General features: G+C 42.3%; 1 protein-coding gene and 1 long non-coding RNA gene across 2 annotated transcripts; both read left to right on the top strand.

The window, feature by feature from the left end:
- The first annotated feature begins 117 nt into the window (after nt 1-117).
- LOC144991120 (uncharacterized) lies at nt 118-3,710 on the top strand. Its single transcript, XR_013655022.1, has 5 exons — nt 118-286; nt 1,518-1,683; nt 1,771-1,928; nt 3,148-3,359; nt 3,441-3,710. It is a non-coding gene; the product is annotated as an uncharacterized LOC144991120 (long non-coding RNA).
- A 977-nt stretch (nt 3,711-4,687) lies between these two features.
- Nucleotides 4,688-17,579, top strand: LOC144991119 (uncharacterized). Its single transcript, XM_078944953.1, has 13 exons — nt 4,688-4,957; nt 7,251-7,350; nt 7,488-7,591; nt 7,661-7,936; nt 8,045-8,138; nt 8,218-8,285; nt 8,390-8,608; nt 8,797-8,862; nt 8,941-9,063; nt 9,155-9,220; nt 9,326-9,406; nt 9,503-9,568; nt 9,764-17,579. Exons 2-13 carry the CDS (start codon nt 7,251-7,253, stop codon nt 17,516-17,518), a joined length of 9,018 nt encoding a protein of 3,005 aa, XP_078801079.1. The 5' UTR covers nt 4,688-4,957; the 3' UTR covers nt 17,519-17,579.
- Nucleotides 17,580-19,751: the final 2,172 nt, after the last annotated feature.

The raw sequence follows: 19,751 nt of genomic DNA, 5'->3' as shown, positions 1-19,751 counted from the left end.
CAAGTTTGGGTAAATAAATGTGGAGCTAACGTGGTTTGATGCATGTTTTATATCAATTTGGCTTGAAGACGAATTTTAAAACATCCACTGGACCCGGAAGAAATACAGACAAAAAACAGGAAGTGGATTTCAGGAGTTAATTCGCCAGCACACGCCTGTCGGTGACGGCAGACAGTGTGAGTTTGCAAACTAATTTTCTGCATTTTTAACCTTTAACAGTTGGTCACTGTAAGCTGTAGAGGTACTTTAAAGATATACCAAACCGTGAGTCACCAGAGAGGCACAGGTCAGCAGTTTTTAATCAATATTTATATTGAACTGCTATTAGCATGCCGTGTTAGCATTAGCATGTTCGCCCGAGCAAAGATCACACACACACACATTCTAGTTAAAATGCATTCGCTTTTCTTGTATTTTTGTGGTCTGTTTCTACTAACTGCAACGCTGGCTGTTTTTGGTAAATAAATAAGAGCATTTGTGACGTTTGGAGCTTTTTAAATTATAAATAATTTAATAAATATTGGTGAAATAAGTCCCGTTTTTTAAAATGACTTCTACATCATTTTTGCTTCCACGATAGTTATAAAATGATCCAACAGAAACAGTGATGTTGGTTTACTGCTCAATTAACCAGAAAGTTGGCAGAAAACCTTTAGAGCACAACATTCATGATTATTCAATATTATTTCTTTCTTTCAAAGTTATGGTTTTTATTCATATACTTATTATTAGTTGGTTTGTATTTCTTGTTTAGAAAAATGATAATTGATTATTTTAGATGCATTGTTTTAATTTTCATACATCCGGTTCAAAGACAAACACCAGCATAACATTTAACTGCTAAGAAATGTGGTTTGATCTGTGAATCTTTGATCTTGGTTCCTGAATTGAATCAGATATTTTTTTCTATGTGTTGATTACCAGCTACCAGAAACTAACTGGATTCACCTTCAGTTAACACAATTTCCAATTGAACAAACATTGTCTAGACATGACTTAGTATGAGTGTAGTGATGTATAGATGTGGGGCTTTCTGCTCTTTCTTCAGGGAAGTGCAGGTGGACTGTGTCTGTGTCTAGTAACTTCAATGGTTCTAGGTGCTGAGCAACATTCACCTTTAAATGACAGCTATTAAGTCCTCCAAAGACAATGGAAGTCATTTTTATAGCAAATTGATTTACAGGAGCATGTGTCAGTGGTTCAGGACATGAAGCTGGATCCTGCTCACATGTTTAGACTTTATCTGAACATTCCCTCATATTTCCCTGACCTGAAATCTCTGGATCTCTGAATTTTCTGATATAAAGCTGAGACTGATTGAACACAGGATATAAAAATAAGATTTTTCCTGAATCAAAAAATCCAACTTCAGGTTCAAAGTACATTTTGGGGCTTCTTTTAAATACCTAATGTAATTCTAACATTCTTTTTGTGTTTTTTAGCAGGACTCAGTGACAGAAAAATGTTTAGACACACCTGAAATGTGTGTATTTGATAAATGTGTTTGTCTTTTCCAGTCATCATGAACCTGCAGCTGCTGGATTCTCTCAGGGTTGAATTTTCCAGAGTGAGGATGCAGGATTTTAACAATTGGTCTAGACGCTACACACAGACGTTCAGCTCCATCCAGGACCCACAGTCAGCACCATCCTCAGCAAACATTGTTCCAGCTCCAGAGGACAGGTACACTCTGCTGTTCTCTGTTTATTGATAGGAAATGATATTTGGAGGAGATTTCTGTTTTTCATGATGTGTGTTTCTGTCTCTAAGAATCTTCAAGGGGGGGCTCCATCTGCCAGGTGCTGCACTTTGGACTGCATTCCTTCCTCTTCCAACAAGGTCCATGAAGACATGGAGGACAGAGTCTGTGGGATGACCTGGACTGACCTGCACAGAGTCTGAACTGGATGGACGACACTTCAGTTCATGTGAGTCAAGGCAGGTGACTATACTTTTGGTACTATAGTGTACATGTGAGTACATCACAGAGGTGCTCTGCAAAGTTCCTGAGCAGCTGGGGGCAGATACATTCTGATCCTGCTGCTTCCCTGCTCTTCAGTGGCCTGGAGTGAGAAACCTGATGTGGTTTATTGCTGCATGAAGGTCTCTGTGGATGTTTTCTTTTCTAAAGTTCTGTCCTTGTTCTGAGCAGAACAAAGTAGCAGCATCTTCCAGAAATAATTTTAATAATTTTATTTACAAGTATTTACAAATACATTTATATTAACAGATATATTTAAAGATTTACATATTTATTTGCTCATGAATAAAATAAAAATAATTTATTTTGATCCACAATTATAATTCTCTATGTTCCCTCTGAGTGTAGTACAATTTTTTATTCACTAGATGGTACCAAGGGTGGTGGACAAAATAGTTGGTACTCCTCAGTTAAAGAAAGTCCCCAATGTTCACTGAAATGACTTGAAACGTTCAAAAGTAACAATAAATAAAACATTTTTGAAAGTTAAATAATCACAATCAGCCATTACTTTTGAGTTGTTGATTAACAGAATTAAAAAAAAAAAAAACTAATGAAATAGGGCCAAGAGAACAAGCTTTCTGACAATAGGCAGCACATTTCTACCCAGAATGCCTTGATCATCTGGAGATTTCATTTGACCTTGCACAACTTCAAGACACCCTGTTCCAGATGCAGCAAAGCTGCCCCAAAACAGAACTCAGCCTCCTCCATGTTTCACAGGAGGACAGTGTTCTTTTGGTTGGATGCTTCATTTTTGAGTCTACCAACATAGAGCTGATGTGCCTTACCAAAAAGCTCCAGTTTGGTCTCATCTGTCCAAAGGACATTTTCCCAGAAGCTTTGTGGCTTGTCAACATGCATTTTTGCAAATTCCAGTCTGGCTTTTTGATGATTTCCTTTCAACAGTGGTGTCCTCCTTGGTCGTCTCCCATGAAGTCCACTCTGGCTGAAACAACCACGAATGGTGCGATCTGACACTGATGTACTTTGATCTAGGAGTTTACTTTTGATGTCTTTAGAGGTTGTTCTAGGTTCTTTGGATACAGTTACAACTATCCGTCTCCTCAGTTTGTCATCAATGTTCCTCTTCCATCGTCCAGTGAGGTTGGCTACTGTACCGTGGGTCTTAAACTTCTGAATAATAGGTGCCACTGTTGTCACAGGAACTTCAAGCTGCTTAGAGATGCAGAGCAGATGTGGCCTGTGACGTCTGCACTGGAAAAAACGACACACCCTGAAGTCCTGTCTGACCTGCCTTTCTCCTTCCTGGGAGGAACACCTTCAGCCTCATTTGAAAGCAGCTGCATTGAAGAAACACAAGCTGGTGGGACCCTCCAAGAACCTGCAGGAGAACATCTGCTCCTCCAGTCATGAGGTGATGAGGATGTTCTGTCGCACTGATCACAATCTGTTCTCTCTGCTCTGTGGAAGAACATAACACTGTCTCATCTCACAGCTACTTCAACAGCAGGTGGAGGAGAGTGAGGAGGTCTTCACTGATATGATCCGTCCCCTCCAGAAGAGAAGAGGTGAAGTGAAGAAAAGGATCAGATTCCAACAGCTAACTGAAGTGAGGGGGGTCAAAGGTCTTCAGAAGGAGGTGGAGCAGGAGATGACTGAGCTGATGAGGAGATGCTGTGAGCGTCAGCAGAGTCGGGATGGCAAAGCAGTTATCTGTCACTGACACCTGTGTTCTTTGTGATATGAATAAATCAAGTCAACGTGGTATTCTGTCATTTTCTCACTGAGTGAAGATGCTTGAATGCTTCCCATAACCTACAATGATTGACATGTAACACTCACAAAAGCTCATCTAGCTTACATACTGATGTGGTAGCAATTTTCATTTTTTGTAAGAATTGAAACAACTTTCTGTGTGTGAACATGTTTAAAAAATCATGTTAGGCCAGAATTAAAGAAAACCATCAGTCTTTAAAGGAGAAATGGAGCAGTTCAAACCTCATTGAATGTGGACAGGTGGGTATTTCATTTTTCTGATAAGATAAAGATGCTTTGTACTTAAAAATAGGCTTCCAAATTTCAGGGGAACAAATGTAACCAAAAAAAAAATCTATAATGATCATTTTTAAATACAAAGGTGTTTTTTTATTTGAATTGAAAATAGTAATCAGGTTTTAAGGGGGGGGGGGGACATTGATACATATAGGTTTTTTGTCTCATTTAAAATGTAAATACATTTTAACTGCTGTGGTACATGCTCATAAGTCATCACTAATAAAAAAAATTGCTCTCTGCTAACAAAGTATGATTAAAAAAACATCTTGTCCATTCACAAAGGTGTATTTTATGTCAAATTAGTTTGTATTGCTTAGAAATGTCACAAAAGAGTCATTTATAAAAAATACATTATATATTAAACGTTTTTATTCCACCAGGGAGCCGCCATTTTGTGAAGCTGCTGTAGACAAATTTTGAAAGGAATTAAATAAATGCTGATACTATTTTATATAAAAGCATTGTCACTGTTGTAATTCACAGATTCACTCTTTTTTTCTGCAAACAGTAAGTAATGCTGAGTCGGTTCTTAAAACGTTGTGAATAATAAAGTATTGTGATTTTGTAGTTGCAAAAGTCCTACAAATGGTTTTGCCCGTTTTCTATCCAATCACGTAAAAAATTGGGGTGTGGCTGTCTGTGATTGGTCCAAACTGGTAGAAGCTTCTGGAAAGGTGGAGAATTCGTCCCTTTTCCCACGGGACTTCTGAGTGATCGGACGTGTCTGTCAGAGCTCTGTGAGAAAAGGTTTTCCTTGGTTTCTGTATCCAGAGGATCGGCTGATTTTCGCCAGAGAAGCATCTCTACTGCCTGTTACTTCGACCAAAAGAGGATTTAACTCTATCTTTTCCCCCCCAGAGTTTTTAATTCTCCACCCATCCCCCCGTTTTTTCATCTCCTCTGTCTCTGTAGTAGGACTCCATTTTGTTGCCCCGGCCCACTTTTTAGGTCGAGAAGGTAAGCGTTTTATAAATATCTCAGACGTATTTGAGAGTAAAATGCTTGTGCTTTATATTTCTGCTGTTGTAAAAAAAGAGTATTGCATTTTAGTAGTCACTTTGTTTGCTGTGTGTCGAAGTTTAGCCGAACTTCAAAGCATTGCCGTTTTAAGCTAGCTAACTAGCGTTAGCAAGCCAGAACATTGAAAGACCCAAATTTAAAAGTATTTGAGTAAAATGCTTGGTTTATTTTTCTGCTGTTGTGAAGATGAGTGTTGCATTTGTGTAGTTTTATCGGTGACTTTGCCTCGTGTTGAAGTTATCTTAACATCAAGTGGACGTTTTTTCTGAAGCAAGCTAGTTTGTGTTAGCTTTGTCAGTATGGAATTACCCAAAGCTAAAGTATTGAGAGCAAAATGCTCGTGTTTCATATTTTTGCTGTTGAGTGTTGCATTTTTGTAATTTATTAGTGGCGCAGCTTCGACTTGGCTTTAGCTTTAACTTCAAAGGACAGTCGGTGTGTTTGATGTTGCCGGAATGGTGTGTGTGTGTGGGGGGGGGGGGGTCGGTCGGTGTTCACTCATCTGTTCATGCGGTTTGCTGCTTTATTGCTGTGGCATTGTCTAATTTTATTGTGTTATTGCTTGGTGATTTTATGTATATTTTACTGTTATTCAACTCGGTGCTGATTGTATTGCTTTCATTCAGTTTAGAATTAAAAATATCTTAAAATGCATTAAAAGTTGCATTTAAAAAAAAAATCTAACTGCACATGAAAAAATTCAGCTATGTTCTAAATATTTTGTCAAAGAGGTAAAGCATTTATTAAATAAGTGTTCTTTTGTTAAGTCATTAAGAGTTTATTAAAACGTATGACATTATCAGATTGGGGTATTTATTTTGTGTTTAAAAGGTTCCAAGTTCACATGGATTTGTAAGATCATTACAAATAGAACCTGCTAGGATTTTTTTTTTTTGTTTTTGTTCATTTTACCTGAAATGTGACACACATTGGGTTACATTTGCATGTAGGTAGATGCTATTATGTATTAGTTACTGTCTTCGCAGTGACTGTTACTGTTGACTCCTGGATGTTGTGATTGATTCTATTTGGTAGATTTAATTTGAATGCTGTGTTTTTTAGTGTGAATTTACCTATGGATGGTTTGGGCTTGCTGGTGCAGCTGGTTTCTTAATGAAAGTACTGATCACTCATGGAGCTGCATGTTGTTTTGATGCAAGTTTGTGAGATTGTGTAACCTCAGCCAAATGATGAAGTTGAATTTAGTCAGATCTGTGGATTTATGGCTGAGGATCTCCTGAAACTGTAAAGTTTATCTGCTGGCTTGATGCGAAATTAAAGGCCTGTTTGTGATCTTTGTATCCTCTGGAGGAAAAGATTGGTAAAAAGTTAGATTTTCTTTAAGATCTGTTTGTTAAAACAAAAAAAGATTTAAAGCACATTTATTTCACTCTGTAGAAGTGTTTTGGAAAATATTAATAGAAGTAATGAATAAAGAACTGATGGCTCACCAAAATAGACTTCATATATGTAGCAGAAGAAGCCATTTTGAACTAGTAATGTTACTTTTCAAAGGGTATCTTATTAAAAACAGGTGTGCTTTTCACCAAAGGGTAAAAAACCTCTGGAAAAAATATGCTTTCTAGTATTTCAACTTTTTTTTTAAAATGAAATGACAGTTCAGATAAAAATCTTAATTGTAATAAATGTAACTTGCAGCTGCAGTCAGAAGTCAGACGGGTTTTTCTGCTGCAAACATTTTGAACATGCTGGTTGCTGCACTAAATCAGTTTTCCTGACATGAAAGAGGCCTGTTAATGCACCTGGCTGATTTTTGTTTTTATTTTTTTATTGTCGTTTTGGCCATTTCCTGCTGCTTGGCCAGATTTATCTCATTTCTGGGCTGACTGTCCATGTGAATTTTAGCATGTCCTGCTTCTGCTGCTGCAGTGGTCAGCAAAAAGTTATTTTCTTTAAGATCTGTTTTTTATAACAAAAAAGATGTATAGCACACTATTTCATTCTGTGTTTTGGAATAGATTAATAGAAATACTGAATAAAAGATTACTGCTCATCAACGGTGGCAACTATTTTTGCTTGCTGTAAATCTTTTTCTAAAGTTTATTCTGAAAGAAACATACAATGCTTTTTAAACGTACTGCTATTATTTATATTGTCAAGGAAAATTAGTTTTAATGTATATTGGACAAAATGATCTTATATTATAAAAGTACTGGTTGTGCTAAAAGTGTTTTTTGTGTGTTTTTGTGTGTTTATGATCTTTGGGTAGATGCCACGGGGCAAGGACCACCGCAGAGCCCGTGCCAGGAACTTCGCGCCCATGGACCTGGGACCGACTGGCCATCCAAGCCCGAGTGCTCCGAGTTCACGTAAGTAACTGAGATGTTTTTCTCTCACTCCATTATTGCATCAGTTTTATTCTGCTCCCTAATCTTTTATGAATTGATGCATGTGTATGTGCTGTTGGCTAAAAAGAGAACACACCCTAACGTGTTGTGTTTCCCAGGCTCCGGCACTGGGTTTAGGCACCCCGTGCGAAGATGGCCAGTGTCTTCTGCCACCGGGAAGAGCCACAAGTGCCTTGTGCCGCCAGAGTCTCCCGGGGAGAAGGTAAAGTACCTGTGACTGACTGTTAGCCAGTGTAAGTTATGGCTATGACAACTACTGCATGTGTTCCAGTTCGTCCTGGTGGTAGGAGACTCCCACCTTCGCGCCCTGGTGGACGGGATCGTCCGGATGCCTGGGGGTGGGGGCATGACCTTCGGGTTCATGTCCACCCCTGGCGCCAGTGCAGCCGAGCTGTACAAAGAGGTAAGGCACGCAAACATTCCACGTACCCCCGATCTTGTGTGTCTTCTCGCCCCCAGCAACAACCTGACGGCCAGCCGGACGCTCCCCGAGGCAGCTGTGGACTTCAGGCGGCTCCTGGCTCTGCTCCAGTCCAAGTGGTCCAAGGTAAGTGTGTTTTAATCGTTGCACGTTGAAGAGAAGCAGAGGGGGATGCAGCAGCAGAAAGTGTAATTACTGAAGCTGGTTTGTGTGTTTGTGGGAATGTTTTACCAGCTCTTCGTCCTGGACTTCCCGCCTCGCCTGACTGTGGCCCCAGACCTGCAGACGTTCCTCCGCCAGGACTTCAACCGAGTGGCGGCGCAGATGGGTATAACATCATGTCCTTGTTGGTTGTCATGTAGATGATTGTCTGGGGGAACAGTTCACTAACTTTCATTCCTGTGCAGGCATTAAGTACCTGTCTGTTGCTGAGCACTTCAGCTTGGACCGCTTGGAGCTGTGGGCCCGCGATGGGGTAGGTTGATGGTTCTGGTTGTTTTTGATGCAGACAGCTTTTCTCAGTACAATAAGTCTCAAATCAAATCTCGTGGGGTTTTCTTGTTTTTTTGTGTCTCTCAGGTCCACCTGAGTGACGATGGAGGGATGGTCCTTCTGGCTTCCCTGCTGTGGAACTACTCTGCTCTGCAGCTGGTGGAGCCAGAGGTCCAGGCGCCTCCTCCTGCGTCGCCCCGGCCTGCCGTGCGGCGAGTCACTCCTAAGGTGGTTGTGAGGGAGCACCCTGTGTCCCCTCCTCCAACCAACCCTTTTGAGTGGGCTTGCAAGGTAGGGAAGGCAAAGGTAAGCGTCAGCTCATTTCATACAAATGAAATGATTTTTCCTGTTTTAAACTTGTCCATGTGTTCAAGGTGAATCCAACTTCCTGAAAGCCAGACCAGAAGTGGCGTGTGCAGAGCAGGTCTGTGGTCCATGGAAGAGGCTAGTTCGAGTGTCTAAATAGTTTTCTCTTTCTTTCTCACTCTCTACAGAAAGCCAGTCCTTCAGGTGCAGACCGCTCTCCTCTGGCATCCTGGCACGGGCGAGGATTGGAGCAGGTGAGTTGCAGGAAAAATAAAACTGCAGTGTGTGTGTTGTGTACACATGATAACATTTCTATGTTTTCTATTCCACAGGCCGCTCCTCTCCCGGTGTCGCCCGTGCGCTTCAGCCCTGCTATTCTGGATCTGATGGACAAATTTTACCCGTCAGATCTGGACTGTGCTGGAGCTGCTGCGCCTGTTCCTGCTGGGAACAAGGTAACTGTTTTTTCTTGATGCTCAGAGTTCAGAATAGCTTTAAAACTGCTCCTAAATACCCTTTTTTCTGGTGTTTGTCATTATTCCTCAGACGTCTCGTGCTAGACGTCGCCGGAGGGCTGTGGCTGCATCCCAGAGGGCTGCCCCCAGGCCCCAGGTAAGAAGTGGACACATTTCAGTGTTATGTGTTGTAGAGGTCAAAACAGATTTATAAAGTGAGATATTTAATGGTGTGTATTTTTGTGTTTTGTTTTTTACTAAGGCGGAGGTCCCCGAGCACGTGGAGGTGAAACCCCGGCCTTCACCTGCCAGGCGTGCCAGGAAGGAGAGGGTGCCGGCCCAGGTATAATCACTTTGTAGTTTCATTTAGTCAGAATGCTGCAGCACCTAAGTTTATGGAAAAAGTGTGACATTAAATACATTTCATGTTTGTATGCAGGACCGTGTGGGGGTGACACCTAGGTCTCCTACCAAGGACGTGACGGTGGAGCGGCCTGTGGACCAGGTGAGAGACTAAAAGAAAAAGGCTCTATTTTCTTTAGGAGTGATGTTTTTATTTATTTAGTCATTTTAACCTTGACATGTTGGTTTGTGTGCTCCTTTAGTAGCATACATGATTCTTGGGCAAGTATGATCAAAATGCTTCCTAAGCCTTGTATCCTTTTAAAATAATGTCTTTCTTTTCTCCTTTTTTCTAAAGGACCAGCAGCAGCGTGGACAGCCTGCTGCAGGAGGTAAGAAGAGCAGCAAAGGTAAGAGCTGTTCTCCTTCCTGCATCTGCTGTGTGGTTCAGCCAAGTTCAGACCCTGTAATCTTGTTTGGTTCCTCTGAAAACTTGAGTGAAGTGGTTCCTGCTCCTGCCAGTTGTAATGTTGAGGCTGTGTCAGACTGCAGTTCAGTTGACATGGAGGTTGGTGTAACGTTTGGCTCCTCGGATGATGAGGTGGTAACCTCTGAGGTCCAGGAGCCTGGTCCTGTTCCTGCTGCTGGTACGTTAAAGTTCCCCAGCATCAGAGGATCGTTTCACCAGGGCAGTGAGCTGTTTGGGAGCAACAGTGGGCGGCAGTGCATGGCCATCTCTTTGGTGGCTGCTGCCAAGCACACTGTTAAAGGTGTTTTTCAGTGGGACACTTGTGAGTTAGATTCTGTGCTGCTTGCTGGAGATCAGGTTTACTCGGACCTGCAGAGACAGAACAAAATCACTGACTCTGCAGGTTTTCTGAGAGTGACTGATCTTCCAGGTCAAGTAGTGGTAGATGGGGTTGAACTGTCCTGTGATTTTGGGGAAGTTGTTAGTGGGGATGCTAGGATAGATTCAGGTGAGTTTGTTGATGTGGGTGCGATGGTTCCCCTGAAGGAGGGGCTGGCTAGGATGACGGCACAGTACAACACGTGTCTGCTGACACTGTGTGAGAACACGTGTGCCGTCATTGCTGAGAATGGACGCTGGGCTATTGTAGACTCCCATTCTCGCAGTCCTGAAGGGATGAGGGTCCCTGATGGAACCAGCGTAGTTCTGTTTTTTGACTCTGTGGGTAAAGTTCACAACTACCTGCAGAGGTCAGTCGAGGGCATTGTCCTCACAGAGTTTGAAATGGTTGGTGTTGTTTTTTCTGCTTCCAATACATTTGGCCCTTTCTTAGGAAGTCCTGCAGAAAGTAACTCCCTGAACCTCTGCAAAGAGAGCCTCTTCCATGACACTTCGATAAATGAAACTGTAGAACCTAAAAATACAGCAACAAAACGAAAAATTGATTCACAAATTGATATTGCAGACCCTTCAATCGAAAACCTGAAGAAAGTCAAATTAGATGATGTTGCTGTGGAGGAACAGGAAGTAATTTTTAGTGAGCCTGAGCAGGAAATTTTCTATTTTAACCCTTTAAATCAGCATGTCTGCCAGGCTCTGTGCTCAATGTTAAATATTGAGTTCCAAAATTTTAATGCCCCACCTGCTCCTCCCATTGGTTTGTTGGGGCCCCCCTGCACCAACGAAAGAATCATAGGAGATGGAAATTGTTACTTTAGGGCCATCTCTCAGGCTGTGAGCGGATCCCAAAACAGCCACAGAAAAATTCGGTTAGCTGTTGTTAAACAATTGGAAACGAACCCCGATCTGTACAGCTGGGTAATTGGGCGTGAGTACTCTTCTGTGGCTGAGTACATAACCAAATCTAGGATGCGGTTTGTTAGTGTTTGGGCAACCGACGTAGAAATTCAAGCCACAGCCGATTTATTAGGAGTAAATGTTTATGTATTGTTTGATGGCAGGTGGCTTCGGCACCAGAGCAGCGGTCGACAAATATCGGAAAGTGCTATTTATATTGAAAATTGTGGTGGAACACATTTTGAGACTGTTGTGTGTGTTAAAGATCCACAACAGGACCGCTGTGCTGGTTGTTGTCCCTCTGCCAACAAACAACCAAAAACGTACTACATGCGTTCAAATGAAAAAGGTGACAATTATTCGATAAACAAAATTACTAATTTAACAATTGATGACCAGAGTGGATGTGGAAAGCTTTACTCCAAATATGTTTTAGATCAAAAGAGGCTGCAAATGGCCAAAAATTATAAAGGAAAAATTTGCAGAGAAAATAAGAGGGAGAGGTTGAAGCACACTATCCAAAAGAAGTATTTACTAGATGCAGGTTACAGGCAAAAAGTAAAATCAATAAATAGGAGAAGACATAAACTAAGATACATGGAAAATGATGATTTTAGAGAAATGGAAAAATTGAGAGCAAAAACAAATTACGCAGATGAAATGGAGAAAATTAAAACTAAAAGAAAAACAAAATATCAAGATGATGAAACATTAAGAAAGATGAAGATTAATCTTGGCATAAAGAAATACAGGAAAGATGCTGTATACAGGAACACATTGGTTGCGCTGAGCAAAGAAAAATATAGAAAAGACACTAAACATAGGAACACATTGATCGCGCTGAGCAAAGAAAAATATAGAAAAGACACTAAACATAGGAACACATTGATTGCGCTGAGCAAAGAAAAATATAGAAAAGACACTAAACATAGGAACACATTGATCTCGCTGAGCAAAGACAAGTACAGAAGAGACAAGTCCCACAGAAATAAGGTAAAATCTACAAACAAAAAGCGTTATAGAGAAAATCCTGTGTTTAGAGAAAGTGTCAAAAGTAACGTTAAAGTCAAGAGGCAGTTGTTAAAAAATAAGATGCAGAGTTTCCAGGAAGTCATGCAGGACTTCCTAAAAAAGGTGGAAAAAGGTCCAGAGTTTGTTTGCTGTGTGTGCAACAGACTTCTGTTTCATCACCAGGTTTTGCTGTGTGTCAGGGAGACGTACAGCAAATCTGCGAAGATGGCAGAGATTGCAGATGCGTGCATTAGCGAGGACTACCTGCACCGCTGCAACATGGACTGTGAGAGCCCTTGTTTGTTTTTAGGGACGGCGAGGAGCGCTCTGTGGATTTGCCACTGCTGCGACTCAAAGTTAAAAAGAGGTCTGACCCCGCCTGAGTGGGTCGGTAATAACCTGGAGGTTTGTCCTGTCCCACCTGAGTTGGCTTGTTTGAATAGTTTGGAGCAGCATCTGATTGCACTGCATATACCTTTCATGAAGATGCTTGCTCTGCCTAAAGGTGGGCAGAATGGTGTTCACGGCCCAATCACGTGTGTTCCTGCCAACTTGGTGCAAACGACCAATGTGCTGCCTCGGTCAGACATGGAAGGGTCTCTGTTGCGCGTCAAATTAAAGCGTAAACTGACTTACAAAGGTCATTATGAGTATCAGTTTGTGGATACCATGCACATTAGGCGAGCCTTGCAATATTTGAAACGCAGCAATAAATATTACAAAGACATAGACTTTAATGAAGCTTGGCTCAATGACTTTTGTAAAGAAGAACTGGAAGAAGAAAATCGCAACGAACCAGAAAATCAGGCGTTCAAAAAAGATGAAAAAGAGGATGAGGCCGATGATGGAGAAGATGAGCTTCTCCATGACAGACAGAATCACTGCATGTTCCAAGATTCTGCTCTGTTCCCAGTGGACATTGGCCAAGAAGTCCTGGACCAATATTTTGAAGACATTTTGAATTTGGCCCCGGCGGAAGGAAACAATCCGGTCCGACTATTGACTAATCGAGAAAATGAAGCTAAATGTTTTCCTGTCATCTTTCCCGATGGTAAAAACGTTTACCATGAAAACAGAAAGTTCAAATTGACTCTCTCGCGTTACTTCAACAATAGGATCCTCCATGCTGACGGTAGGTTTGCACAGAACGTCGAGTACATCTTTTTTGCACAGTACATGTCGGAGGTGGAGAAGGTTGTTTCTAGTGTATCTGTGGCTCTCAGAAAAGAAAAATCAGGAAGTGCATCTGAAGGTGTAAGTGCCGATGCACATTCTGAGAAAACCCTGAAGAAGCTGCTGGAAGCAGATCAGGGCTTTTGTTTTCTCCGGCCTATTCGAGGCACTCCGGCATTCTGGCAGGCAACGCAGAAGGACCTGTTGGCCTGTGTTCGTCAGCTGGGTATTCCAACGTGGTTCTGTTCGTTCTCTGCAGCCGACATGCGTTGGAAAAATCTCCTCGACACTGTGTTAAGACAGGAGGGGAGAACCCAGACAGCTGACCAGTTGGATTGGGCTGAAAGATGTGAACTGTTGCGCAGGAACAGCGTCACAGCGGCACGCATGTTTGACTTCCGCTGGCACTGTTTCCTGAGGGTGGTCCTGATGTCTCCGGCTAATCCTATAGGGAAAATTGTGGATTTCTTTTATAGGATTGAGTTCCAGCAGCGTGGGTCCCCTCACGTGCACGTTTTGTTTTGGATTGAGGGGGCTCCACGGATAGGGAAAGAGTCGGAAGAGGAGGTCGCAGCGTTCATAGATAGATATGTCACCTGCGAGATTCCTCGGGATGACGAAGTGTTGAGGGAAATTGTTTTGGCTGTCCAGCAGCACTCTAGGAACCACACAAAGTCCTGTAAGAAAGGCGGGACCAAATGTCGCTTCAACTTTCCAAAAACAGCATCCGGCCGCACATTTGTTATCGAAGATGAAAAGATTGTGAAATGCCCCAAATGTACCGACCCGAACGTTAAAGCCGGCGAAGTATCCAAATTAGAATGCATCTGCTGGAAGATTGACATGAAGAAGCAGATTGCTGCGGAGGCATTTGACTTTTTGACCGAAATTAACCGCGTTGTTAATGACGAGAAATCAGAATTCGAAACCCTGGAGCAGATCTTTGAGTATTTCCAAATTGACCAGGAAATATACGAGAAACTGTTCAGGGCCTGCCATCGGAGAAGCCAGGTCGTCCTAAAAAGAAACAAAAATGAAATCTGGATCAACCCCTACAACAAGTCCCTGTTAAAATGTTGGAATGCAAACATGGACATTCAGTACATCGTTGATGCGTTCGCTTGCGTCGTGTACATCATCTCGTACATTTCAAAAGAAGAGCGTGAAATTGGCCTGTTGTTGCGAAACACCCAAAAAGAAGCGGAAAAGGGAAACACCAGTGCAAAAGAGACACTGAAGAAATTAGGCACCGTATATTTACATAATCGGCATGTGTCGGCTCAAGAAGCAGTGTATAGATTGGCTAATATGCACCTAAAAGAATGCTCCAGAAAAGTTGTGTTCATTCCAACCGGGGACAACATCATTAGGATGAGCAAACCGCTTGCTGTTCTGCAGCAGCAAGATGAGTCCGGGTCCCAGTGGATGCTAAACATCGTGGACCGGTACAAAAATAGGCCACACGATCAGGAATTTGACGACCTGTGCATCGCTACTTTCGCGTCCGAATATCGGCTATTGTCAAAAAACGAAAGCTCTAAAAATGCGATAGAGCTGCAAAATAATTGTGGTGTGGTCGTAAAACGCACACGCACCAAACCTGCAGTTGTCCGTTATGCGCGCTTCTCCGAGCACAAAAATCCGGAGCGGTTTCATTTGAGTATTCTCCAATTATTCCTCCCGTATCGCACGGACGACGACCTGAAACCGCAGGATTACAAATTCTATGAGGATTATTATAAGAATGGTACAGTGCGTCTTCGTAGCGGTGAACACACTGTTGAAAGTGTTGTCGATCGGAACCGGGAGAAGTTCGAGCGTGAGGCTGATGCGTTGGAGCTGGCCCAGGCTGAGCTATCGGATGCAGAGTTTTTGGAGGCTGCATGGGACATCTTGGTCCCCGGGGCCCAGTTGGAGCAGCGGGAGAGTGAGATGGAGCAGCGAGAGCAGCTGGTAGAGAGAGGGACAGAGGGTGAACATCAGGAGGACATTCCAGATCTGGATGTCCTCCGTGGAGAAGCTGCTCGACTGGAGAAGAGTCCCGGTCTCAGTAGGGAGGAGGGGCTGTTGCTCATCAGCTCTCTGAATGAGCTGCAGCTCTCCACCTTCCTACATGTCAGAGAGTGGTGTTTACAGAAGGTCTCAGGTCAGAACCCAGATCCTCTGCACATGTTTGTTACAGGCGGTGCAGGGACTGGAAAGAGCCACCTGATCAGAGCGATCCAGTACGAGGCTACGAGGTTGCTGTCACCTCTGTGTCTCCAGCCGGACGCCGTGTCGGTTCTGCTGACCGCCCCCACAGGGATTGCTGCCTACAGTCTGAAGGCAGCAACCATTCACACTACATTTGGAATCGGTACAGAAATCCGTCTGCCGTACTCTCCTCTGGGCGAGGAGAAACTTAATTCTATGCGCGTTAAGTACCACGATTTGCAGATTTTGATCATTGATGAGATTTCCATGGTGGACCACAGACTATTGACCTACATCCACGGCAGACTGCGACAAATTAAACAAACAGGTGACTTTTCCCCATTTGGAAAAGTGTCAATTATCGCTGTTGGAGATTTCTATCAGTTGCCTCCCGTTAAAGGGAAACCACTTTATGCAGAAAAATCTGAGCTAAATTTGTGGTCCATGTGCTTCAAAGTGGTTGAACTGACAGAGATCGTCCGACAGAAAGACCAAGCATTTGCACAGATGTTAAACAGGCTTAGGACGCGTACAAAAGACACCAAATTGTTGCCCAGTGACGTGCAAATGCTGAAGCAGTGTGAAACGGGCGAGGACAGCAAGGCTTTGCACATTTTCCCCACCAATGCCCAAGTGTTTCAACACAACTTGGAGCAGCTCAAAATAACATGTGAAAATTATTGGGAAATTGTTGCAGAAGACTTTATCCCGAGTAAAGAGACGGGTAAACTGCAACTGATGAGTGGGCATCACAAAAAAGTGAAGAACAGCTGTTTGGAAGAGAGGCTGTTATTGGGAGTCAACGCTCGAGTGATGCTATGCAAAAATTTAGACATCACAGATGGATTGGTAAATGGGGCATGCGGCATAGTCACCCACATTGAATCATACACAGAGGGGGGTTTTCCAAAACATGTTTATGTGAAATTTGATGATGAGGAAATTGGTAAAATAGCTCGGAGAACGTGTGCCAAAGCTGACTTGCCTGGTTCCACTGCTATAGAGCCCGAGGAAGAGCGGGTGAGCCAAAAGGGGGGGATGAGGAGACAGTTCCCACTCAAGCTGGCATGGGCTTGTACCGTCCACAAGGTACAAGGCCTGACTGTGGACAAGGCTGTGGTCTCCTTTAACAAGATCTTTGCTGCTGGACAGGTGTATGTTGCTGTGAGTCGGGTCAGGACCATAGAGGGGTTAATTATTCGGGATTTTAAGGAAAAGGCGATTTACTGCAATAAACATGCGAAGGCTGCTCTGGAGAAGATGCCCCCCCTCCTGAGTGATGAAAGAAGATGTGACCCGTCTTCTTTCAGAGTTTTTCTGCTGAATGTTCAGGGATTGTGCAGACATGTCTCCTATCTGGCCCACTGTACACAGCAGCTGCAGCCTAACTGCATTGCTGTGACAGAGACGTGGCTGACCCCTAGCTCTGCCTTAGAAGCTGTCCAAATGGACGGCTTCAGTTTCCACAGCCGTCCGAGAGGGCTTTCCTACAGTGGAACCAACCCAGCATTAGTTGGCCTGAAGAGCCAGCAACATGGTGGCGTTGGGATCTACTGTACGGACGGAGGAGACTACCAAATTCTGGACAAGCCAGACCTTAATTTGGAGTGTGTTGTTTACAGGAGTCTGGCTCTAAATTTAGTGTTAGCTGTAGTGTATCGGCCCCCCTCCTATCCTGTAGTGCTGTTTAGGTCCCACCTACAGGATTTAGTACTTTGGTTAGAAACTCAAAGTGAATCAGTAGTAGTGATGGGAGATTTTAATGAAGACATCCTGAAGTCCTCTTCTATTTTTAATCTGATGACGGACAGAGGCTTCAGGCAGCATGTCACTTCTCCCACAACAGAGAGGGGGGAAACTATCATAGATCATGTCTATGTTAAAACTTCCAAATTCACTGTCAAGGCCGTGGTCAGTCAAATTTACTTTAGTGACCACGAGGGGATCCTCTGTTCATTTAGTGCATCCTAGAGGGGGGAGTGTTCGGCTGGAGACAGCCTGATGGTTATTGTAGGGTGGGGAATTGCCGTTGGACTTGTTTCTAGTGAAAATGGGGGGGGGGGGGGGGGGGTTTGAAACATGATGGAGTGCATTTTCTGGGAAACATTATTTTATAACTTTCTTTCATGTTAAATGTCATATTAAATAGCATATCTATTTTAAAGGATAAGTTCTTGATTTTTGTTCTTCAATGCATGTGTTCATGTTCAAATGTTCGGTTTCTTTTACTGTATTTCAACAAGCATGTGACACAAACATGTCATTTTTGATATATTTTAAAGGTAATAGATTAACAAATAGTTAAGGTGTGTTTCATCAATAGAAGTCGCATGCTAGTTGGAATACAGGTTTTGCTTCCATGTTCAGTCAAAAAAGCAAAAGGCACTGGTAGTTGGTACTCTGGCTTCAGCCAGACGGGGTTCAACTCCCTGCAGTGTCCTTGAAAATTCTTTGACTTTGACATGAAACATCAAAATAATTTATCTTCCAAAAAAAATTATTCTAAATTTTTAAAGATAATATGTTTATAAAGAATTGTTTAGGAATTGTTGAATATAGCAATGATAAAATCATGATCTCATTGATCATGATAATGTTTGATAATGTTTATTTTTTACTCCAATTGTTGCATTTGTTTGTAATATGGTGGTACCAGCCTGACAGTTTTTTTTCTCCCTCAAGTTTCAGATATGAGGTCGCTGCTGCTGTTCCTGGAAAAGACTTCATTTGAAACCAAAGATTATTCTCCAGTAGAAAAAATGCTTTAACCTCTTAAAACCTGCGCCCTGTTCCAGAACTCGGCATCTGATAATCCCTGAGCTCCAGGAGTGAAGGAAGTGCATGCTGAAGCTCTCTCAATTGATCACCAAATTCAAGATCCACTATGGAAAGTGAAGGAGAGAAGAAAGATGCAGCATACAGAGGCGCTGTTGGAGGTCTTAATGAATGTTTATGAAGAATTAAAGTCCATCTTTGCTAAAGAGCCACCCTAATGACCAAAATGGTGTCAATAAGAAATAAAAGTTCCCTATGAGCCTTACCAGTGTTATCTTGCTATAAGGATGATCAGTAGTGACACCTTAATGTCCAAAATGTTGCCAAAAAGTGAAGTGGATTGCAAAGCTTTCCAGGAAAAATGGAAAGAGTTTTATTTGTTCAGGAAGCTTAATGCAAAATCTGCATGCTTTGTATGTCATCAACAGGTTGCAGTGCTACAACAGTATAGCATTCAGCACTACCATGAGACTCACCATAAAGAAAAGTTTCACCATTTGCAGTCAGTTTTACCAACTGTTACCAGGACAGAGAAAGCAACCCTCTGCATTTATTGCAGCTGTAATGTAACTGATGGAGCAGTGACAGCTGCCTTATTGCAGACAAGTTGGAGCAAACTTCCAAAACATTTTCAGTCTTGTGTCTTGTGCCCCAAAAAAGTAGTTGACTTTTGCCAACATAAGGTTGTCAAGGATTACGATTGCAGATACAATATCTCTGAGGAGACTTGGGTGGCCAAATGAAGGAATCTTTTTTTATTTCAGTGTCTATTGATGACAGCACCGACATCACAGATATTGTACGGCTGTGCATATTTATTAGAGGTGTTGAAGAGACCGCCACAGCACAGTTTCTTTAGAAGAAGGACACAGCAGCAGCTGATGACATAGTCAGCTCTCTAGTTACTGCGCAGGACAATGTTTGAGTAAACTGATCACATGATGTCAGTCATGATGGAGCCCCATCAAAGGTCAGGAAGAAGGTAGATGGTGCCTCCAAATTCAGGGAGCCAACCAGGAAAAGATTCTTGGACATTTTATTGTGTTATACACAGTGAAATGTGATTGTGCAAGGGATTTGAAGTTTCAGGAGAGTAAATAAGCTTAACTCCAAATTCTTGTTATATTCACAAGTGTTTGCAAAGATATTTTAGTTCAATTTTTATTGATTTGCACATTTGCACATACATTTAGGCAGAGTGTTTCATATTTTTCTGTACCCCCTCTTAAGTTTATGTTTGGGATTGCTTCAGTGTCAGATGTAAAGTATTCAGTCTGTATAGTTTTAATGAAACAATTTAAAAAAAAAAAAGGAAAATAATGTTATTTTAGATCCATTGGCCGCTGTAAATAAATGTGTAATAAGTGATTATGCTACTGTGTTGGCATTTTTTCCAACGTAAATAAAGTGCTGTATTTTGCTTTTATGT

This window comes from Oryzias latipes, chromosome 3 (genome assembly GCF_053564925.1).
Source record: "Oryzias latipes strain Hd-rR chromosome 3, Olatipes_Hd-rR_3.1".
Lineage (NCBI taxonomy): Eukaryota > Metazoa > Chordata > Actinopteri > Beloniformes > Adrianichthyidae > Oryzias > Oryzias latipes.
Note: the sequence above shows the minus strand (reverse complement) of the source record. Positions and strands in the feature narration are given on the sequence as shown.